The sequence below is a fragment of the Biomphalaria glabrata genome, chromosome 5 (genome assembly GCF_947242115.1).
Source record: "Biomphalaria glabrata chromosome 5, xgBioGlab47.1, whole genome shotgun sequence".
Taxonomy (NCBI): Eukaryota; Metazoa; Mollusca; class Gastropoda; family Planorbidae; genus Biomphalaria; species Biomphalaria glabrata.
In genome coordinates this window covers 9139106-9164350 of record NC_074715.1, presented here as the reverse complement: position 1 = coordinate 9164350, position 25245 = coordinate 9139106, and the positions used below count along the sequence as shown (strand labels likewise).

Sequence of the window (25245 nt, the reverse complement as noted above, 5' to 3'; positions counted from 1 at the left end):
TCTGTATCAGATGTGTAAAAATATATATAAGTCTTAGCAAGGTCTGCATTTAATGTACGGCAATACATAGGTCCCAGCTAGATCTGCCTTAAATGTTGACAAAAGTATAGGTGTTAGTTGGGTTTGCAACTTGATCTTCATATACAACAAGACGCACTCATGGCCCAAACTTTGCTAGTCTCTGAATTTTTTTATTTGTTTTCGTTTTCTTGCCTAGTACATGATAATAACATTCTCTTCAGGCATATTAATAGCCAATTATTATAAGGGCAAACAAGCAAAATACAAAATCCTTTTTAAAGAAAGGAAGCTAACCCAATACAAAGAACTCCGCGCTTACAACTGTATATATATATATATGGGTAATGCACACATTGTAAGACAAATTTCCATACGGACAATAAAGATTATTATTATGATATATATATATATATATATATATATATATATATATATATATATATATATATACATCTCGATATTCTAAAAGTTCTTTCCCTTACTCTATATCAAACATAATAATTAAATACCATTAGTTAATTGACTAATTGGTTGATGCTGTAGCGGCGATTCATGTTTTGTTGTGCACAATAAATAATTATAAAGATTCAAAAAGATCCGAGATTGGGTGTGGAAGAAAGAACATATTCAATTATCAACGTGGAGGAAAACCCCTTGATATTCAGCGGTATCTTTAAATAATGAAGGACTAATTTTCCCTTGTTATTATTAAACAAAATATATAATTATTAGTAATTAATTGACTAATTGTTGTTTTTTTTTTATTGATTCGTGTCTTGTCTCTGCCAATGAATAATTGTGCAAAGTTTCAAATTGATTCGTGAATGGGTGTGGGAGAAATAACGTGTACAACCTTTTTACCAGACAGACAGACAGACAGACAGATAGATAGACACGTGTACAACCTTTTTACCAGACAGACAGACAGACAGACAGATAGACACGTGTACAACCTTTTTACCAGTCAGACAGACAGATAGACACGTGTACAACCTTTTTACCAGACAGACAGATAGACAGACTGATAGACAGACAGATATAGTGAGTTAATATAAGCTTTGTATAAAAAAAAATACTTAGAGGACAACATACGCATAACTGCGTAATTAAATGAGTCAGTTGAATGTTGCATCACATGACTTCTTGAACTTAGCCATGCTATCAATGAAGCTATTGTTGCTGTAGGCTATAATGTAGGCCTTCCTTGTTAACTGTTTTTTGTATAATGAACAATTTGTCTATTGACACATGTACTCAATTAGTCACTACTATAAAACATATACATTACACTAATTATAAGTAGACCCGGGGTTGAGCTTCCGCGTAACCATAATAGATATATCAGTCTGGTTGAAAAGTGAAAAGTGAAATTTACATTACTAATGTTTATCAATTGTTTACTAAATTGAATTAGATGGAAATCAATTCATATTTGTTTGTTTATTGTTATATGTTTAATATGATACCTCGGACCTATCAGGGTGAGTTTAATTTTTAAATACTTCTTATGTAACTAATGATACTGTAGAGGTAATTAAAGTCTTAAGGGATAGAAAGCTTTACAATTTCTACTTCAATAAAATGAAAAATCTTATTTACAATAGCATATAGTAACATAGTTTTCTTCATATCTTTTTTTCTCAGTGGGCCTAAAATACACATCTATCTATATATCTATCTGTCAGTCTGTCTGTCAGTCAGTCAGTCAGTCTGTCTGTCTGTCTGTCTGTCTGTCTGTCAGTCTGTCAGTCTGTCTGTCTGTCTTTCTATCTATCTATCTATCTATCTATCTATCTATCTATCTATCTATCTATCTATCTATCTATTTATCTATCTATCTTTCTATCTATCTCTATAGATAGATATATATAGATATTCATATAACAGAAATAGTTTCGTTAATATGTAAGTCAATTTAAAAAAAAATATTTTCAACTCGTAAATGTATTTAATCAGGTTTTAATGGCTGACTGATAAACCGCATTACTTCTGAACCAAAAGGTCCCGGATTCAAACTTGATGAAGACAGGGAATTATAATATCGGTATTTTTTAGTGCGCCTTACCCAACTCAAGTGGGTACCTGGAATTAGTTGGTATTTTCTCAAAAATATAAACGGAACTTTGGGTTTGGATTAATAACTGATAGCAGGAAATTAGCATGTTTGGGTGTTACTTACTTTCTTGGTACTTACTTAGATTCTTCCGCGACGTTCCGCGCATTGGGTAGCAAACTGCCTCAATAAAAATCTGTCACTGACAACGTCTGCAGTCTCTTCCCACCTGGTGTCCATTGTTCTGCGGCCCCCTATAAAAGTGTGGCGCCAAGTTATAAGAGGACGTCCCTATTTTCGCTTTCCTCCGTATTGGTCCTCCTCTTGGTATACGTAATTTATTCTGTCGGAGGACATGTTCCGCAAACATCATTAAGTGGTCAAGTGCCAGTTCGGTGTTTGATTTATTTGTTTGAGACACGATCTCTGTAATCAGAGCCCCATTTAGCATTTTCTCAATTTTTGGCAGATGACTTCCATGTCACGCATTCATACGTTGCTGTAGGATGACGATTGTGTTAAGTAATTGTTTTTTTCGTCCTTAGTCCAATAGATTTTGTTGTCCAAACTGGCCGCAGCCTTAAGAAGATGCTCCCTGCCTTTTCTGTTCGGCATGCTTCGTCATGTAACGAATTCCCTTCGAACGTTAAAGTTTGCTGGGTTTTTTTTGTAGTAATTTTAGTTTTTACTGTGTGGGGTCACTAAGCTTATATTGAATTGACGGAGAACTCCGATCAATCGCTGCCATATTTCTCAATACTGCACGTATTATTACCACTAATTGATTAGCATTTTTTTTTTATTTTTTATTTATTATTGTGCGAAATTTCAATATGATCCAAGAACAGGAAGTGGGGAAAAAAGTGTAAAACAATACACCCAGACAGACAGACAGGCAGATTTAGTTAGTTAATATAGGATTTAAAATAATACGATTCTTCCATTAAATATCATAATACAAATCAAAGGCAGCTTTAATTTTCTCATGCAGTGGCCGCCTCCCAAAAATGAAACAGTGAAACCTTGAGATACGATGCTGCTCAACATACGAGTAATTCTAGATACGAGCAGCGTCGAGAGCGAAATTTCTGTTCGTTTTACGAGCGACAATTCGAGTAACGAGTCGAGCTTAATAGCTGAAACTTATCGATGATGATCGTGCGAAATCGGATCTTTCCGTTCTCACTCGGAATAGGAACCATAATTGAAAGCGCGGGAAAATGGGGAGAAGTTGCCTCAGCCACTACTTGGACAAAAACAGCAGAGTGTGGGTACACAATGATCTCGACCAATCGCAAGTATCACAGATCGTCTCGGTAGTGAGGGTGTTGAAGCTAGCGAGCTAAGTGATTTGAATCGGAATTATTCTTGTGCATCATGGGTCCTAAGAAAATTAACTTCAGTGCAAAGTCAAATTATACGAAGAAGAGGATGATATCCAACGACACGAAGCAGTGTTGTTTTGTTGATGCTGTTAATCAAGTGTTGTTTACGTTGCTTTTGTTCTGTGCAGTCAACCCGTCCTCCCCCCCCCCCCTCGCTCCCTCCTCCTAGCCCGCACTCAGCCGCCTTCGTCAGCCACCCAGATAATGTTCTGTACATTGACCACTGCGTTACAGACATTTGATTGATCTCTTTTCTGCATGTCTCATTTCATTATTTATTTGATTCTATACGTGTTTCATGTACATTTATTAATTCATGACATGTCTTTATCAGCATTTAGGTAACTTTAGGGACTTTATATAGGGTTAGAACCAATTAATCGGGTTTATATTATTTTATATGGGAAAAAGATCGTTTGAGATACGAGTAATTCGACTTCTGGAACGAATCAAACTCGTACCTCGAGGTTCCACTGTACATCTATAAATAAATGCTAGTATTGGAGATATAGGGCAATTGCTCATAAGTCGTTAGAATCATATAATCGTGCTGTGTGTGAGCGATTAGAAATTAGAAACATGGCAATCGGGCCCCACAATGACCTGCTGACCACTGTCCATAACGCAATCTAAAACTTTTTGGCTCCATCACAAGATCCTCAGGGCTTGAAACATAAAAGAATGGAGGGGCCTGTCATTGAAGGGAGATTCTATTTAAGGCAAACTACAAATAGAAAGATATAAAGATATTGGACAGATCAGTTTTAGTGTAAAGCGGTTCAACAGACTAAGGAACAGGTCTCTGTATTTTTGCTTTCAATTAGTTTAGATTTAAAGATACTTTTTGTTAATTTCAATGTATCAACTTTATATATTCTTTAGACTTGGATAACTCCTGTACAGAAAATAACCACTGTGTTCTACCATGCCATTGCACGACCTCTTGTAACAACGGTCTGTGCTCGGGATCTGGACAATGCCAAAGTAGATGGTTCGGACCTCGGTGTCAATACAGTGAGTTTTAAAAGGCTTTTTTTATTTTTCAGATGAGGTGTTTCCATTAACTGACAATATCTTTATTTTTACGATTTCACGTAGAATTCACTAAAATATATTTGCAGACGATTTAGCAAAAGCCAATGACGCCACAGTGGTTCTCCCCCAAAGGAACGCATCCATAAACCTGCACGACAACAATGATGACACGTGCGAATACAATGTCAGCGACGTCACAGTCACGTGGCAAACTAATTACCCATTAACATGGATACGCCTAATTACGAACAAACTTGGTAGGTTCATTATTCTTTTCTAGGATTCTATGTTACTATTACGGAAAGAGGCGCGATGGTTGAGCAGTAAAGCGCTTGGCATCCGAACCGGGGGTCCCGTGTTCGAATTTGGTGAAGATTAAGATTTTTAATTTCGGGGATCTTTGGGCGCCTGAGTCCACCCAGCTTTAATAATTACCTGACATTAATTGACGAAAAGTAAAGGCGGTTGGTCGTTGTAACACCATCGTAAACCGTACGACACAGAAACACAGACCACAAGGTCTGAAAGGGGAACTTTACACTTTCACGAAGGTCCTCAGAGTACTCAGAGTGGACACCAGGTGCGAGGAGGCTTCAGACAGCTTGCTGCCCAATGCGCCGAACGGCGCGGGAGGATCTAAGTCTAAGTAAGATATCACCTACTAAGCCCGCATCACAATCGAGGACATTGGAAACAGGATCAGACAAGTGAAAGGATCATAGCGCATTTAGAACGTAAAAAGCTCAACAAAAAGAAGTGGTAAAATATTTCGCATACATTTATTATGTCTGGGTCAGTGATGCATATAATTATATTATTATTATAGCTTTTATATAGCGCTACTTTCATGCTTATAGCATGCTCAGAGCGCTTTTGGTCCAATCTCATTTGTGGACTAGTGGGGGAGGAGGGGGTATCTAGGAGTTGGTTTTCCGTGCTGCCCGAATCGGACCTTGAGCCCCAATCTAGGTAGCCAAGCCAAGCCAAGTTCAAGCGCACTTGGCCTCTCGACCACGCTTCCCACTGATCCAAACTTAATGATACATATACGCTTAATAAAAGCTTTCATTTTTTTTTTTTACATATTTTTTAAAATGTTTTTCTTATTTGTAGATTACTTTCCCAATGTAAGGATTCGCTACAAGACTAATGTCTCAGACACAGACTTTACCTCATGTAAACAACAGAAATTGCAATTGGCGACAGACTCTACTTTCGATGTCTGGTGTCAAGATAAAGTCAACGTTATGGCATTAAAAATAGAAGGAAAGTTTGCCAGCCTGTGTTCTCTATACATAAGTGGAGGTAGGTATCTAAGTGGAAAAAAATAGTAAATGTTAAGTGTCCCTTTCAGAGCATGCGGACTATAGGGCAGATGATGTTAAGGTCAACGAGCAGGGTATCATGTGGCCAGTACAACGCCTTTACTTACGCAAACTTAAGTCAGGTATCCATTAGAGTTGAATGGTCTAAAAATCCCGAAATTCAAAATCCCAGTCTTCCCCAATATTCGAACCCAGGACCCCAGGTTTAGAAGTCTGATGCTTAACCATTCAGCCAACGCGCTACCGAGAATAGAAAAACCAATTCACTGTAGTTGTTGTTTTTTTTAAGTGAGGATATTGTATATTTAACTAAGTTCTATTTCAATATTTCACAAAACACCATGCGTTTCTTTTGCTTCAATCACTGAAATATGTCCTTAACACTAAAAAGCTTTAGAAGATTATGTTTATATATATATAATGTAGAATCTTGAGCTAATCAAATACATCTAGTACCTACGTACCAATACGTTTATAAAATTATATTGAAGCAACTTATTAATACGATTAAAATAACTCACTCGATACATCTGTCTGTCTGTTTGTCTGTCTGTATATCTGTCTGTCTGATAAAAATGTTATTTCTCCCATATCCGTTCTCGGAACTTTGCACAGTTATTCGTTGCCATAGACGAGTTATAAATCAATAAAAACAACAACACTTACTTAATTAATTAATGATAATAAATTATTTTTTTGACATCAACAAGGGAATTAATCCTTCTGTATTCACAGATGCAGCCAAATATGTAGGATTTCATCCAATTTGATAAGTGAACAAGTTATGTCTCCAACTGCCATATGCGGAACTAATTGAGACTTAAAAACAATATTAATTACAATTATTTATTATTATTTCTACATTATTGAAAGATATAATTGTATGTGCGGAGTTCTTTGGCTTAGATAAGCTTTGTTTTTTTTTTATGTCAATACAGACATTTAAGCAACTAAAATCAACCTAGAAATCTCCCCACATTTCTAACAAGACTAAAATAAGAATATTTTACTCTAAGGTCAAGACGGTCCTACTGTATGGTTCTGAAACATGGAGAACAACTGAAGCGACAACAAAAAAGTACAGACCTTCATCAACAGATATCTGAGTTATATCTTAAAAATACACTGGTACAACAAAGTAGAAAACATCAAACTGTAGGAGATGAGTGGACAGAAAAATATAGAGGTGCAGATCTTAGAGAGGAGGTGGAAATAGATTGGTCACATCCTTAGAAAAGATACCAGCAACAGAGCTAGGCAGGCCTTATATAATGGAGAACCCCCCCAAAGAGCAAGAAGTGGAGGAAGACCAAAAAGAACATGGCGACGAAGTATACTAAAGGAAGCCGAGAGGACAGGAAAGAGCTGGGAAGCCATTAAAAAAACTAGCAAGAGACCGTGGAGAGTAGTGTGTTTTTACTGAGGCCCTGTTCTGTGAGAAACGTAAATGAGAGATCATGATTATGATGATAACAATATATGGATCAATGAAAAAAAAAAAGACAATTACAATGTAGATAATCATTTAGTGGTAATAAATGTCTGATAGACAAATGTCAAGTGATTTAAATGTCTGATAAATGTCAGCAAATATCAAGAGTATTAAATGTCAGATAAAGTAAATGTCAGATATAATAAAATTAGTTTTACGGTTATCATGGCAGGAGGTGTCGATGGGGATAATCTGCAATTGTCTATAAAATACTCCTAATAGCATGCGTCTCAGATAGCCTATGACAACTAAGTCCAGCACCTGGCCTGCTCGTGTGGCTTAGATACTAAGCCCAGCGAAACTGCTCTAAATAACAGGTGCAGTTGTGAAGGCGGATACCTGGCGCCACAAAACCGGGAGTTTCGGGCAGATGGAGCTCGTAAGCTTAGTAAGGCAATTCGTCTAGGGAGGGGTACCCTAACTTTAAATCTTGAGGAAAATCAGAGTGAAGTCCCTTAAGAGTTGGGAGTATCAACTATGAAATTCCCTCCGGCAGCTTCTGCAACTGAGCTATGCCAAATGTAAGCGTTCCTTTGGATTTCATCTGCAAGGACGAGAGACGGACCACGACGCTTGGGCCACCCATGACCCCTTTATCGAAGGCCCAGAAATGCGCCCAGGAGAGGAACTCTGGTGCTGCTGCAAAGCGGTTAAAACAATACAGGAGACAACAGTTATGGGTTACAAGTCCAACTTGATTTGGATTGACGGTGGGAGAGGTCTTTGCGACTCAGTGATCGGCTACCGCCCGCCTCAACCTGGGCAGCCCTCAGACAGTTAGGTGCTGATCCACCATGCATGCCTGCTCTAATGGGTGCTTAGAGCTTAGTTTAAAACGACAAGTAGTTTGAAATTAGCCCAAGACCAGACAGCATGGAGACAGACTGGACGTACTGGTACCAACTTCGCCATGAGCAAAAGAAACAAAGCTGCATCAGTCAATAGAAAGAAAAAGAAAGCTGCACTGTCAGCTAACCCTAAGACAGACGCATATACATGCACGAACTGTGGTAAACTCTGCCGATCAGTCACTCCAGATTCTGCCCCGTCTCAAGACGAAACCAAAGCCAGTGATTCACCTGGGGGAATTCATTGTCTTCCGGGACAGGAGCAATATATATATATATATAATTCTTTAAATCGTAAACATGTGGTAAGCGCTCCTAAGCGTCTTCAAGCTAATCAAGGATTCCGACCTTTACAAGCGCAATTCTCTGCCCTACTGTAAGAAGTTGAGCCTGTGACATTTTAATCTTGTTTCTAAAGGGAACGTCAAAACTTAAAATGTTAAAGGGAAACTCTGATGGTTTTTCAAATTTGAGTTATTGACATATTTAATTCTGCGTAAAAAAGTTGTTATAGTAAACATTTTACCATTTTGTATTTAAATGCTTAGAAGCATTTATATTTAATAAAATAGACAGTAAATTCTTGACATCTCCAAAAAAAAACGGGGTTCTTTGATATTTTGTTTTTAGGTTAGGCATACGTCACTTTCCTTAACAATACTGAAAGAGAAATTACATTTAACCAATCGTATCGCTTCATTCAATAGCTGTTAGGCTGTTAGGCTTAATGACGGCCTAGTCCACTGATATGTTACAGTTATATAAATAGAGAGAGATCTAAAAGCATTAGGATAACCAACTCGATAAAAAAAAAGTAACATTTTCATCTAAGCCCCCCCCCCCACCCCCTGTCCTAAAAAGTAAATAGATCGTGTGTTTGACTGATTCTAACAAAGTGGTCAGTGTAAGGCTAGTCGAGATTACGTATAGTTAGTCATGACAAGACAACCAAGCGATAGTGTTTGTTGTGTGTTGAGTGGTCAGGCGAGAAGATACACACTGCCGTGGTTAGTCAAGCATGTAAATCTACTTTCAACTCGCATTTTTTTCTTTGCTTACAAGATCTAGATCAAACTGCATAGACAAAGATGTATATTTTTTTTAGGAGAATGTAAACTTTACTGCATGGTCTCCCGTTATACAATAAGTCAATAGATTAAATTAATAGGTTAGTGTGACGTCACATAGTAACCCGGTAAAAATCTGATCGTTTTGGATGCGCAGAAAAATATATGTCAGAAAAAACACCAATTACAAACTATTATTGCAAATTTTGAAAAACAATATTATATTCATTATCTGTAAATCAAAACACATATTATATCAAAAATTGTCAAACCATCGGAGTTTCCCTTTAACTATACATATGTTCACAAAGCCTATATCAACTTACTTTGTCTGTCTAGTTTGAATCTTACACACATTTTTTTTTCCTCCCACCTTCCACTCTCTGATTATGTTTTAAACTTTGAACAATTATTTATTACCAAACACAACGCTTGAAACAATTCGTTAATCAATTATTTGTGAATAATTAGTTGTTGTTGGTTTTTTTTTTGTTCATTTATTAAAATGTACTTAGCTAAAAGGACAAAAGCGTTGTGTAGAGAATTCGTCTTTGCCTAAAAATGGTAAATTATTCACTTCTATTTTTAGTAGTACTTCACCAGCTCAGTGGCAAGCATATCGACATTTTAATCTGCTTTCGAAGAGAAACAAGATAAAACTTCTCCAAGTTACCACCCACACACACACACACACTTTTTCCAGCAAACTGATCCATAAATATGATAGTTCGATAGTGCACTGAGCATACAATAAAAAAGAAAGTTGAAATCAGCGCAAACAATCAATACAAATATTTCCATTCGCATACGTTTATTATTTATAGTTTTGACATTTACAATGTATTTTATTAGTGATTCAAAATAATTGATGTCATTTCACTCAAAAGAAGCTTTGTTTCGATAAATTATTTTTTTTATATTTAACTTGTATTTTGTTAATATTGGTTTAATGTATAACATTTTAAAATGACAATTAACAACTGTTTTCAATTATTATAATTACATATTTCAAAATTCAATTTCAAATTATCTTTATTTTACTAAAGGTCGCAATTTTGCATATGGACAGAAAGCTGTATTACTCTCTAATTATGAAGAAAATGAAAAAGTCTACAATTTGAGTGAGGCAGTGGATGGAGATATCGATCGTTTCCGATTCAAAAGAGGAACAAATCTTTCGATTACTTTAAGCCAACCAGTTGTGATGACTAGAGTTTTACTATATCACCATGGTAAAGTTCGAAACGAGTTTAATTCGTTTATATTTTTAAGATAATATATTTTATTACAATCTATAATGTAACTTATGATAGATAGATAGATAGATAGATAGATAGATAGATAGATAGATAGATAGATAGATAGATAGATAGATAGATAGATAGATAGATAGATAGAGATAGATAGATAGATAGATAGATAGATAAATAGATAGATAGATAAATAGATTAATAGATAGATAAGTAGGTAGGAAGGTAGATTGATTGATTGATTGAAAATTATACAAGATAGATAGAAAGATAGAAAGATAGATAGATGGATGGATAGATAGATAGATAGATAGATAGATAGATAGATAACAATAAAAACACATCAAGATACAGACAGAGAATTTGATAAATTACAGAAATGGGAACCAAATTGGAGCATGTCTTTCCACCCAGAAAATTATCAGTTATTAAGAGTAACTATAAAAAAAAAACTAAAACGAATTAATTCCACTTATCTTATTCATGGTAAACCAGTAACGCAGACTAATAATGCAAAATACCAAGATGTTATGATAAATGAAAAACTGTCATGGAATCGCCATATTGACAAAACTATACAAAATCAAATGAAGCGTTTCGGTTTCTTAAAACAAAAATCTACAAATCAAATAAGAACATGTTATTTAACCTTGGTTAAGCCAATAATAGAATATGCATCCTCCGTTTGGGACCCCTCAACTCAAGAAAACATTAAGAAATTGATACAGACACAAAATAGAGCAGTGAGATTCATTATAGTAACAACCTAAGTAAAATCATTAAATTTAGAAAGCCATCAGGAGAGAAGACTTAAAAGTAAAGTAGGAATGATACATATAAACATAAAACATATTCTTGAAATAAAAAATAAAAATCTAATAAAATACTCAGAAAGACAGAAAGATAAAGGCACATTCCTCGTTCCATATGCTAGGACAAATTTGTACAAATACTCCTTTTTCCCTAGTGCTTTTAGAGCATGGAATAGGTTGCCTAAGTCAGCCAGGAAAACAAATGACTTGGCAAAATATAATATAAATTAAAAAATCTGACTTAACCTTTAATGTTCGTTTAGGAACATCTATATAGTTTTATTTATCTATAATAGGGAAAACAAATCTAAGTCGATGAATGTCTGTTTTCTCTTCTAATTTATATTATATTTAATTTCCATGCTTAAAAGTTGCAAAACACTTGATTCATCATATGTTGTTCCGGGCTTTTGATTTAAATAGCATATAAATACTAAATGAAAATCTCCATACGGGCTTATATTTCATTAACTATAAAGTTGTTCCTGAAATTGTTATATAAAAAAAAATTATGTGAAATGATTATCTGAAATCTTATCATTGACTAACATTACACTTATATTCTTTGACAATACGTTACTATAGTTTAATTATCGATATCAAATCGTTCCGTATTTTCAACTTAAAACAAATGTATGTCAAATGACATTTTTTTCAAAAGTATCGACAATAGGTTGTTCAGGATTTTAAAATAAGAAAGTAATTTACTAGAAACGATTATTGAAAATCACTTTTAGTGGCCCCCGTAAGGAGAAAAGCCGATATTAGGTTTGTTAGACTTAATTTACATTTAATTTTCTTGCTGAAACATAGAAAAAAGTTTTTAATCGGTAAAGAATGTTCCGGATTTAGTTTTAAAAAAGAAATCGACCTACATAACATTAATAATCTTACAAATCGTCTCCAAAATTGTTCCGAATTTTATTAGAAAAATCCCCTAACGCAAATAACTGTTTGAAATCCCTCTACTAACAAATAAAACACATAATCTTCTCATTTACAAAAATTGGTTGCTCCAGATTTTTATGAAAAACATTTTAACTCTATTTCTTTTAAATCGCATTTCTATCTTATACTACAATTAATTTTGTTGCTCAAACGTTACAAAATCTAATTTTATCTTGATATTATGTTCCGGATTTTCAAGGAAAACAACTTCCTAACACCAAAGTATGGTTTAAAAATCTCTCCACAAGGCTACGGTAGATATAATTTGTATACTAGATCATCTTAAAAATTTAATTAACTGAATTTGATTTATCTGAGATTCTCTCTATTTCTCTCTCTCTCTCTCTTTCTCTCTATGTCTCTTTGTATACATATTGTTACAAATGACCAGTGACAGGAAGAGGTTAACGTGTGACCCCGACGAGATAACACAGCAGCGGCAGTTCCCTGGAATGTACATGTATAAACAGAGACAGGATGTGACGTGTCCTTACATGTTATTCCAAAAAGGTACTAGCAATGTCCAGTGACAGATAGAGGTCACAACTTGTGACCCCGGCAAGATGACACTGCAGCCGATGTTTTCTCGAATCTACGTGTATAAACAAAGACAGGATGTGACGTTTCCTCACGTGTTATTCCAGAGGATATTAGCCGTGTTTGTGCAACTTTGGACAAGCGATTAGGGACTCTATATAAGCCAAAGAGTTAATGTGAAAGTCAGTCGTATGGAGTCGTGAGTGAGCCGTTACAGTCGATACAGACTATGTAAGACGTGTGCGGCTCTGTGGAAGAGAAATGTGTACGACTCGATGCAAGTTAACTAGGGTAGAGTTAACTGGAGTGGACTACTGTCGTTAAAGTCTATACAGCGAACTACAGTGGACTTGAGCCGTTACAGTCGATACAGTCGATGTAAGACGTGTGCGGCTCTGATTCGGTAGACTTGAGTACGACTTGGTTCAGCTTTGGGAGACCTGGAGCGACACTGGGAAGTGTGTCGTTGGTCTGTTCTGTGGAATACGGCTCGATGCAAGTTGAGAAGAGATGAATTGCAACGAAGTGACGAGATGAATTGCAACGAAGTATAGCTAACTGTAAACTGACAGATATTGTACAGTCTTCTACGCTACATGTTACAGTAACGAATTGTTCGAGTTAATAGTCATTAAAGTTATATGAAACTGAAAGTTTAGTCGTCAAGTTCTTTGCTGTGTTTTTATTTGTGTGCCAACTAATACATCTAGCCAGAAGATTCAGAAATACGTAACAATATATATATATATATATATATATATATATATATATATATATATATATATATATATATATATATATATATATATATATATATAAACGTCCGGGAAAAAATCTATAATAGATACTTAAAACTAATTCTATGTTTTGGAAGGAAAATTAAAGGTTAACCAGTCTTCTTTTTGTTTTCGATATAAACATGACGGACAGAAAAACTGACAGACAAAATGCACAAAAATTATATATATATATATATATAGGTTACACATCTTTAAATGAAATACTATAAGAACTCAGTTTCCTCCATATCTATGTACCCTCGTTAGCTCTCTCTCTCGTGTTAATAAAGACATTTTTAGTCTAAGTATATAATAGGCCGTGTGAGGTCAGGTATTTTTTTTTCGTTTACGTCACATGGAATGAATACTTTAAATGAAATGTACATACAAACTCGGTGCACTAATGTTTATTGAAGCTCGCCAACGTTCTCGTATTGTTAAAGACATTTTTAGTCTAACTAGGCCGTGTGACGTAAAAGATTTTTTTTTCCTTTGACGTCATATGGACTAAATTCTTTAAATGAAATGTACATACGAACTCGGTGCACTAATGTTTATTGAAGCTCGCAACGTTCTCGTATTGTTAAAAACATTTTTAGTCTAAATCTAGATTGTTAACACTAAATCTATAAATTTTTTTTTACAATAAATCTAGATTTATATTCTAATTAAAATCATTGTAGATTCTAGATCTAGAATTTCTAGGTCTAGTTTAGAATTATATAGACTAGATCAATATCTAAATTTTCAATTTCTAGATCTAAATATAGACTTATGGTGTAGATTTTGATTTCCATATGTCTAGATCTATTTTGCAATTTTATAATATACTAAAACTAATCTACTATTTTTAAATTTAATGTTGCATTCAGTCTATTGATAGATTATATAGGCTTTTTTTTATTTTACGTAAATCTTATCTAAATTACTTCCAAATTATTCATGAGTCCGTTGGGGCACTACACAAGATCTGTCAACCTTCTTTTTCTATTCTTATCTGTCATTTGTCTTTGATATAATTTCATTCAGATGTTCTTTCTGAAAATATTGAAGCCTGCCTGGGTGGACCACTTCGGGGGCCGATTTTGAGTTTGTGTTTCCACACAAACTGTCTTTGTAACCTTGTTTTATGTGGTTTATTCAGATTATACTTTCACTTACAAAACACACAAGACAAACAGGTTAACGCATCCACGTCCAGACCCTATAATACTGTTGAGCAGTCAAGGTTATTGAGAAGTCGTATATGGTTCATGATCATTTACAATGTGAATTGTAATATACCCGATGGAGTTTATCAATTATAAAGTCATAGTCCCAGATCTAGGAGCATTAGCGAGTGGTCAAAACAAGATCAGATTTTCATGTTCATTACAAAGAGCGAAGATCGAAACTTGTTCATTGTTAATGACAAGCTTTCGATGAGAAACTAAAAGTGTGGAGTATAATTAAAGTCCTAATTGTATTTGTTTAATACAACTTATCAGTTGATTTATATGGGTCTCACCGAAGATAAATAAATTTACTTTAATATTGTGGTGATAGGTATGATAAGTTCTCGGTGTTATCATAGCATTTAAGAATTAAATTGATAGTAGTGATAAACTTCAATAACATTAATTGTTTTTTTAGCATTTTTAAGCCTACCTACTGGAGGTTTTACATTCCTTTTTAGATCCATGTAGAGAAAAAATTTGTATAATCATATACTCTATGCAGGCTAATATCAGTTGTAAAAACAAAAGAAATGGTCATAACAGAGCTTCTCTATGCCGATGATTACTCTCGGCTAGCTCACAATGAGCATGATCTCCACATTGCAGTCAACAAATTTGCATACGCTGCCGCCTCTCGGTTTATCTATTAACCTCGGAAAAAACAGAAGTCATGTTCCAGAAGTCAACCATTAAAATCTATTCATCCCCCAAAGATGGACAGCCACTTGACGTGATAGACCACTTGACATATCTAGGAAGTATAGTATCAAATGACGAATTGCTTTTAAGGGAAGTTGATAACCATCTGGCACTTGCGAGTAGTGCTTTTGGGCGCCTCCAGGCGAGAATTTGGCAGAATACAATCGCCCCGCCAGCCTACCAAAATCAGTGTCTACCAAGCAATGGATCTCTCAACCCTTCTTTGTGGATCTGAGACAAGGTTACTATACAGAAAGCAACTAAGACTAGATTTCTGTCTAATGTTCATTGAAAAATGGGCCGATGGTGTGTGTGTGAGGGGGGGGGCAATAAATTATTTTGCTCCGGGCGCAGGTTTAGCTTAATATGCTTCTGCATTTATTAGCATAAATGAGTAGATTGACCTACGAACACGCGTAGGACGTAATCATCATTTTCGAAGTTACGTCTATGTTTCATAAGATAAGATAGTTGAGAAAGCAAAATATTTTTTTTTAAGCTATACCTCCTTCCATTTTTATTAATTTAAAGTACTCTAACTAAATTTTGCAATAATATCTTTAATATTTCTTTTATACAAACAGTAGTACTCTTTAACGAATGGCCGGGATTATTGTCACTAGAACTGTTTAACAAGAGTGACTCTCCATGGTTTCGTTATTCTACCCATACAATGGAAGATGGGACTATAAGAACTTATGTCATCTTAACCCCAGCAACTACACAAACGGGGAGAGTTTCTATCAAGGCTAATCATCCTTCAATCCTATTTCCATTGACTGAAGTGGAGGCTTATGGAGGTAACCAAAACAATTTCTTTAACTCTTTCTCTCCGTAATTATTTTCCTTGTAGCAATAGAATTATTCACTTTGCTAAACTTGTATTTCACTATCCTGTTTTTGGGATTAAACTTCAATAACTTTTTTGTTTGTTAGCTAAAAATCTAATAGTTGGTATCGACTGGTATGGGGATGTGCGCTCCTATTACATAACTTGAACTAAAGTTTATAACTCCGAAAATCAATTTCGTTTAGTGATGTCTTATCAACGTTGGCATCGTCAATTCGGAGAGAAAGGGTTAATATAGAAATTATAATTTCCAATGACTAAGATATTCATCTACTCATAAAACCTTTATGTATATAAAAAAAAGTTAATTTTTAAAGTACTCATTGTGCCGTGATCGATTTTTTCAGGCGATAGAGATTCCCGTCTACTGCTTGGTTAACATTGTAGGTTTCATTTTTTTCAGTTCAAACGATGGGAAGCGTGGTCGAGAGGCCAAGTGCGCTAGAGCTTGAATTGGCTTGGCTACCTAGAAGGGGGCTCGAGGTTCGACGACCGACTCGGGCAGAGTGGTGTTTACTGAGCGCCTAAAGGCAGCACTGGTCCACAAATGAGATTAGAGCATGCTATAAGCATGAAAGTTGCTATATAAAAGCTATAATATTAATAATAATAATAATAATGTCCCCTTTAACGGAATGTAAGATTTTATTCTTATGAAAGACGTCTTATCGTTGACCTTATTTTTTCCCTCGAAATTCTGCCGTTTTAGTATAAGAAAGTAAAATGGAATCACGTTAACGGAGACATTCTAATTTGTCTTCTTCTTCAATACTTGAAGGAAGAATTAACGTCTTTTTTTTTTTAAAGATATAATTTATTACTCTTCAAAACATTGGTACACCTTTTATTAATTTTTTTAACGTGGATTTATATCTATTGCATGCTGCCTCAGAAACAGACATCTGGAGAATCACAAAGACACAATTTGAGACCAAAAAGAAATCCGCTGCCGAGGACAGACGCAAACGGCGAAAAGAAAATCTTAATCGAGCACCGCCGGACAATGCTTATGCTTGCCCTGGGTCTGGCAAAATATGTAGGTCACAGTTGGGGCTGCGTTGCCACGGGAAATATTACATTCCTTATTAATTTTCGGACTCGAAGACAAGCCTTATTATTATAACATTTATAATCTATCCATATATAGACAGTTTATCACTTGAAAATTCCTGGGCAAGCTACCCTGCCTCATAGTGGCGCCCGGGTGGAAACGATCGTAGGAGGAAACAATTAGGCTAAAAGGTAGCGAAACAAAACTCCCGTGGGGGTGCCTAAAGAGCATTCTCATTGCACTGCGCGGAGCTATAAAAAAGCTCCCACAACCTTGTCACAATCCAGGCGCTGTTCCTCAAGGGGCCATTACATAAATGTCGTGTCCCGCATGGTTAGCCTGGTATAGAAAAGGAAAATGGCGGGGGTCTTAGTGTACGCGGCCTTTTGCCGTGAGTCTGACCCACCGCCAGTGTACACTGTTCTCATTCAGGCCGGAGAGACAGTTTCAAGAAGATCACTTGAAAATTAAACATACCAGCTTCTGCACCTTATTCCTTTTTTTAAAGGATGTACGGTGGAGACAGACATATGTTGTACTTTTTACAAATTGTTTAAATGATATATATTTCCAGAGTGTCCTCAGGGTTACTGGGGGCTTTTGTGTGTGAATAAATGCCCAGAGGTCTGTACTTCAGACTGTCATGTCGAGAACGGTCAGTGCACATCATTTTGCTTTGGTTATAGTGACCCACCTGAATGTCTGACAGGTAAATAAAGAACAAGCAGAAACATAATAGTCATGCGTTTATAAAGAAAGGCGTGAATACATAAGTTAATAATATATTCTTTATGTGATATTTGTTTCTCTCTAAATACAAGCATGTTCCAATGATCAATGGGGTGTCAATTGTCTACAAACGTGCCCGAAAAAATGTCTACATTCTTCTTGTGATAGTTATTCTGGACATTGTGATCAAGGTTGTCTGGGCCACAGTAACCCACCTGTATGTGACTTAGGTATGGTGAATATTTAGTTTTTAAAATAACTTTTGTTCTATAAAATAAGCCATGACACAAGTATTGTACTCCAATTCATCCAGAAAAAATAATAAAATCGGTATTACGATAAGTTGCAATGTAATAAAAAAAACTTAGCAATCAGTCATGTTAGTATGGCCGAATTCCCTTTAGGTATTACAAGCTAAAGAAATTTTTGCACTGTCATATAAATTCTGGACTTTAAAAGGGCACCGAATCTGAAATTTTGGGTTTCCCAGACCTGTCGAGACGGAGATCAGCAAGTCTGGGGCAGTCAAACAGAATATGAGGCACGGTTTCCTCTTCTTCCCCGCAGCGTGGGCACCGTGAATCAAAATTTGGCCATTGCCGCGAGAAATATGAGCCAACAGGACAGTGGCCTGTCCTGCACTGTGCTATAATAGCTTGTTCAGGCCTGGACAGCCTCCACCACGGGGAAGTGCGGTCAGGGCGCCTCATGCGCTCCCAGACTCCACGGGCTTTTTGGGACTTGTCCCAGCACTCAAACCACTTTTCCATTTCTGTTTTTTGTATTATAGCCAGGGCTTGATGAAAGCTTACAGCCTGATCAGTGGGTGGAATTTGCCCACCTGGTGGGCCAAAGAGTCTGCAATTGTGTTGTCAGTCACACCTATGTGACTCGGTACCCACTGCATTATTACAGAGGTGCCATAGCGTTGTTTAATGTTATGTGAAGCCATGATGACAGTGTTGATATTGGGGGGCCATGGTCCGGGCTTTGCAAAGCCTGTAGTACAGATTTTGAGTCAGTGACCAAAACAATCTGTGTTGCCCCCACTTAATACACATCAGCTGCCTGAAGTTATAGAAACTGTTGTGTTGGCAAAAACGTTCCGACAACACCTATTTCCCAAATCTCATTTCCATGAGATGGTTCATAGTCGTTCTACGACTGAAGGAAGCCTAATAATTATTAAGAAATTCGGGGTGACTCTATCGCACATAGCTTGTATTAGTCTTCCAAAGTTGTAGGCCCCGTTGTTATTATTATTTATTATGCATAGCACTTGTTAACATATATAACTAAATATTTTAATTATATTGAAACTTTAAAAATCCCTCTACTTTTTTATTTTAGAATGTATCAAAGGAGCTTATGGTAAAAACTGTTCTTCAACTTGCTCATCCAAATGTATCAACAGTGAATGTGATCACGTGACTGGCTTTTGTTTGAAGTGTCCAGATGGCTATAAGGGAAACAACTGTGAGATAAGTAAGTCATTCTGTACTCTAGTTGTGTACGTTCAGGCAGGCGGCTCGCAATACAAAAACATAAAAAGCTATTCTTATTTCAGACCTTGTGGTTTATATGGCAGTTGATATAAAGGCGATCTGTTTAAGTGGCCTATGGTGTACGAGGATGCCACGTGGCCAGCACAACGATCAACCGCCTTTACTTTTCCACAACTAAGGTTAGGTACCCATTTGAGCTGGGTGGACTCAGAGGCTCCCAAGGATCCCTACACAAAGATTTGAACCCAGGACCCAAGGTTCGGTAGCCAAGCTAACATCGAATATACGATATACACACACAGCAAAGTAAATGTGAAATTTATCTTTCAGACTTTAAAAGCGAAGGAGTATCTTATTATGTGGCCCACAATTTATGAAGATATCATCTAGCTAGCACAACGACCAGTCACCTTTACCCAATAAATTTGGATGACTTACGAGTTATCGAACATCAAATTTCATAGAAAAACTCTCGTATTGGTAGATTGTTGCTGTTACCTATATGTAGCTCTGCCAATCAAATATATGTCTCTGGAACTAATGTGAATCAACAACAATAATTTATTCTATAACATACTTAAAAACTTAATCTAAAGACGTGGTCTAATTGCGTTAATCTATTCAATAATGATGTTCCTTATGATCCAATGTGTTCTGTAATTCCCAGTGCTCTAAGTGATAATTGTGAGGCACAGCGCTTCGACTCCTTAACTCTTTCTCTCCGTATTTAATTTCAACGTTCTGGTGGAATTGTTTGTTTTTTTTTTAACCCTGTTATGATTAAGCTTGAATAACTTTCTCGTTTGTTATCAGAAAATATTTTATTTGGTCTAGAATTAAAGGGGAATACACGCTCTTTTTCTATAACACAAAGTAAAAATTATAAAATCGAATATTAATTTAATTTAATGAGGTCAAATCAAAGATGGTATCGTCTCGTCCATTAGAAGAGAAAGAGTTAAAAACTTTTTTTCCAATGCTCAACGCATGTGCCAAGCAATATAGATTCATTTTTTAAATAAAGAAACATGTTCACACTTTTATTTATTTATTTATTTAATTCCAGAAAAATTCATTATGGAAATGAACAGTTTCGGAATAGGGTTTGCAGTTTGTTGTGGCATTGTCGCCCTTGTGGTTTTGGCCCTAACACTTAGTAAAACCGTCCTTGTGCAATGGAGACCAAGGCCAAAGTTCATTTCTGTTTACGATGAAACGAAAATTCAGGAGGAGAAATGTCACAGATATGAACAAATTACAAAAACAGGTCACGTCAATATTCCTTTCAGTTTTCATATTTAGGAATGGCTTCTGTGCACGCCCGTTTTGTACTTATAGCATTCCAAGTGCGCTATGGTTCATTCTCTCTTGTGGATCAATGGGGGATTGGAGGGGGTATCGCGATTACTTCTTGTTGTTGGAAGGGCTAATTCGTCGAAGGTGTTAATATGTTGTAGATCTTTTCTTGAGATGTTAGATGTTACAAAAAGTTACTGTGACGTGCCGGGGATTCTGTAAATGTATCTCTAGATCTAAATATGTCTTAGAGATTCAATAAATAAAAATCCTTTTACATCGAAAACAGAACTTTATTTCAATCACAATAATATACAGCATGTACAGAAATGAAACTATATCAGATAAATATCTTCTCTCAAAGCTCGATAATAAATAGATTTAAACTAGTACTAGATCTAATTTCACAATTGATTAAAAAAATATACGTCTTATCTATTCAAGTTACAATCTCCAAACTAGATCTAGATCCCGCTTTCTTCCCAAATCATTTCCTGAATTTCTCCCCTAAAGCTTGCTTTAGCCAATTCAAATATTCGTTGTCAGATGTCATGACGTCATGGGTAATTTTTTGGCATTTGCGCTTGCGGTTTTTCCGTACTGGGCATAAATATGTTAAGTTTATTTTAAACTAGACCTTGGTTTATTTAAATTGATACGTGACAGGGGGGTATCTGAGAGAAGGTTTTCGTGGAATTAAGCTTGAGTATGATTTTGAGCTCGAGTTTTCAATGTTGGGGTAAAGATAAGATAAAAGTAAAGCTCCGCTTTCAGAACTTGAGGTAATGTTTCTGTGGTTAACGAAACTGTCATGTGGCCAGCACAACGACCAACAGCCTTTACTTTTCCCCAACTAATGTCAGGTACCCAATACGGCTTTGACTGGCCGGCTAAACCAGGTAGAGGGTATCTGACGTGTCCATGGCACTCAGTACACTGAGGTTATGTCAAACCTAGCATGTGAAGTCTGTACTTGGCGGCCTGTGCGTAACATCACAAAACTAGACTAATCGGACAGAAAGGCAAGTACCAGCACAGTGCTGCGGAGCACTCAAGAGCAGGACAAGACTCACAGAAAGTCTCTGGTCATCCACTGCACCCAAACTTGTCCCCGGACGTCTTGACCAAATCTTGCTTCCGGAAAAGGATGGGCTTTAGGGCGAGACAGTGAGGTCAACGTGTTGCGCGAATCCTACTCACTTAAATCCAAATTCCAGCGCAAGTCACTTGTCATCCCCTCCTACCCCCCCCCTTAATAGAGCTGGGTGGACTAAGAGGCGCCCAAAGATCCCGAAATTAAAAATTCCATACTTCACCAGGATTCGAACCAGGAACCCTGGCGCCTTCTTGCCATTGGTAACCAAGTAGTTTTGCCTCAGCCACAGTTCACACCAATATTTTGAGATTAGATTTTTTTGTAGTAGATAAAATTCTTAAAGTCATTATCAATCATTTCCGACTTCTCTTTTACAGTTCAACCAAATGAGGAAGTGAATGATGGTTATGAGACAAGCGTATTCACAATGTCACAACTGAAAGACAACTCTCACGACTTGACTGACTCGCCTTCTGAGTATGAGTACATCAACGTTCGATAACTTTCCGTTTCCCCCAATTGTTGTCATAAGTCAAGTCGAATGTACACGTACGATTTCATACGTTGAGGTTGTATGTTTGGGAGTGGCGATCTGCGTATTTAACAACAGATTGTATTTTACTTTAGTAGTCAAATATTTTATACTCATGTACATTACAGCAATGAATGTGAAATTTTATTATATTCTTGCTATGGTTAACCTTTTCTATTTCAATTTTACCTTATAGTTATGGAGTTTTTATAAAATATAGCTGGCTCTAGATAGTACCACGAAGGTTACCAATGTTCTAGTATTCAGAATAAATCTACTATTGATAAGTTATATATTCTTTTTTTTTAAAGTATATGATGGTTTTTTTTTGTATTGCAAGCACTGCAGAATGAAACTTTCCAAACTCATCTGTTAATAACACAGAATAATATTACCTTCACTCTAAGACTTAAAACATTTTTTTTTCAAATGGGTATCCATCTAGCGGTGATAAAGGAGACTATACCAAGATCAACACCCACGGCAATGATATATTGTCAAAACTATAGTTCAATTCTTTATTAAAAGTTTAATTCAGCGTCGTCGTGAGTACTGTTACTCTTGTCTTTACCGTGTAACATACCCTCATTGATTGCCCCAGATACCAGGATATTAGGGGGAAATATTTTGGAGCACACAACTTAAACACTGTTTGATAATGTCGACCCTGGGAAGATACTATGCCTTGTCCGGGAATTGGGGTTGCCTGCGGGGGTCTGATTTTAATGGGGCAGAGAAATTGTGAATATATAATAATTACAACAGATTTTTATTGAATCAACACATTTTTACTATTTTTACTATCTTAACTGTAAACGGACCTTTATTTTAGTGACTTGCCTGTGTGAGATTTAGCTCCTCAGATATGAAGGGAGAATGACCCTTTAGGGATTATGGGTGCGACATGGCCTAAAATTGGCCGATTTGCCAAAACCCCAAAAATATCAAATATCAAATTAAAGAAATATCGTTTGTGTTATTCGCAAAATTGTATGTATGACTTTAAAACGAAACATTTTCGTGTATATGATGTAGAGTATAATGGAAGTTTTGATTAGCTTTAGTTTTTAAAAATGTATAGGATGATAAGTGTGTACTTTCTAGTACTGCAGAAGACTAAAAAATTTTAGGCTCCTTCTTTAAAAGTACAAAATGATTTCAAAATATAGAAAAAAAATTAAACTTAAGCTCTATAAAACTATTTATCTTTATAATATACTAGCCATATATTACCCGCGGCCCGCTGGTGTTAATTTGCGTATCACCGACATAGTTACTGATATAGTGCATTAAAAACAATTGAAGAAAATAATAATGTTATAAGTAAAGCGAATGCATGAATTCAAGTATATAAAAATATTGGGTATGGAGCTAAATATAGCTATTCGACTTAGATATCTAGATCCAATTATTGAATGAAAACATTGGCTTGTGTATTTAGAAGTGCACGATATCAAGATGTCATATATATTTTATAATTAAAGCGAACGCGTGAATGTAACTGTTAAAATAACCTTGTTTGTTTAATTTTATGTAGATATATATCTAGAATCCTAAAAAAAAAACAACTTGAATGCCCTAGTAGTCTAGTCAATAACTAAACACTTTGAGCCTAGGAAATGGCTTGTGTTGACCTAAGTCTAGCTACACACACGGGGCTATGACGACATGATGAATGACATTTTATATATATATGTAGCTAAGTTGTTAAGAGGTCTAACTGCGCATAAGTAAATCTTAAAGAAAAAAGTTAATTGAAAATAAAGACTCACGATGTCTATGCACAGTAGCCTATTGGAAAAAAAAAACAACGTAATAAGTCATCGTCAAACTTTCTGGAAGCTGATTTGACCGAAAGAGCTGGACAAGCACATCAACTGATACACCCTAAACCCTTTTTCCCCCCATTGCAGACTAAAGTAACAGTATATTAAATTTATTCCTACAAGTTATTTTTATACTGCATTGCGACATAACAGTGCTGTATGACACTTTGAAACATTACTGAACATTTAATGAGTTTTTTTTTTAAAGGAATAGCGTGTAAAGGTTAATAATAAAATGAGAAATAGTTATCTAGTAGTTTAAAGTGTTTGTGGTTGTCCTGTGGTGCTGTTTAGATCCGAAAATAGGGTACGTGTATGACATTAAATACCGCAAAAACTGTTTAACGATGATAGCCTCCTTGAATCGGCAGGTCATTAGATGCATTCTTTACTGAGACTAAACGGTATTACGAAACCAAAAATGTATGTTGTGAGCTTGCAAGGTAATTGGTATCATATAGGTACTGAGAAAATTTTGAGTAACAAGTCCTAGTTTATGAGAACTGATTTGGTTTTCGAAGTTGGTGACAATAAAATCTCCGATCGCGGGGCCCCCCTCAGGCGCGGGGCCTGGGGCGATTGCCCCACTTGCCACCCCCTAAGGCCGCTACTGGGACGAGGATATGTAAGGATATTGACATCGCTACTTAATTTGGTTAAATTAGAGAGTTGGTTGGTCGTTAATTATCATATATGGATCGTTAGTTAGTGTATCTGTATTATTGTTGTTCCAGTATCTGAATTGTAAATAAGCTGTGCCATGTTTAAGAATGAAAGCAATAAACTTGTGGAAATGAAGTCTAAAAATTGTCATTCCATTGTGTACTAGTGGCTATTGAACAATACTATATTCACGGCATCTCCAAATTCGCATATGTCAGATGATCGTGGA

At 35.9% G+C, this 25245-nt stretch overlaps 1 protein-coding gene across 3 annotated transcripts; it reads left to right on the top strand.

Moving 5' to 3' along the window:
- The first annotated feature begins 1138 nt into the window (after positions 1 to 1138).
- On the top strand, positions 1139 to 24170 carry LOC106063272 (uncharacterized). Of its 3 annotated transcripts, none has more exons than XM_056028600.1 (11): positions 1139 to 1502; positions 4342 to 4473; positions 4581 to 4751; positions 5608 to 5799; positions 10273 to 10458; positions 16056 to 16268; positions 17944 to 18078; positions 18191 to 18328; positions 19449 to 19583; positions 20670 to 20870; positions 22373 to 24170. In XM_056028600.1, the coding sequence occupies exons 1-11, from the start codon at positions 1436 to 1438 to the stop codon at positions 22495 to 22497; spliced, it is 1695 nt and encodes a 564-aa protein (XP_055884575.1). In that variant the 5' UTR covers positions 1139 to 1435; the 3' UTR covers positions 22498 to 24170. The 3 variants fall into 3 exon arrangements, with proteins under 3 accessions (XP_055884575.1, XP_055884574.1, XP_055884576.1); XM_056028599.1 differs by having other exon boundaries at positions 1141 to 1502; positions 16053 to 16268; XM_056028601.1 differs by lacking the exon at positions 10273 to 10458 and having other exon boundaries at positions 1142 to 1502; positions 16053 to 16268.
- Positions 24171 to 25245: the final 1075 nt, after the last annotated feature.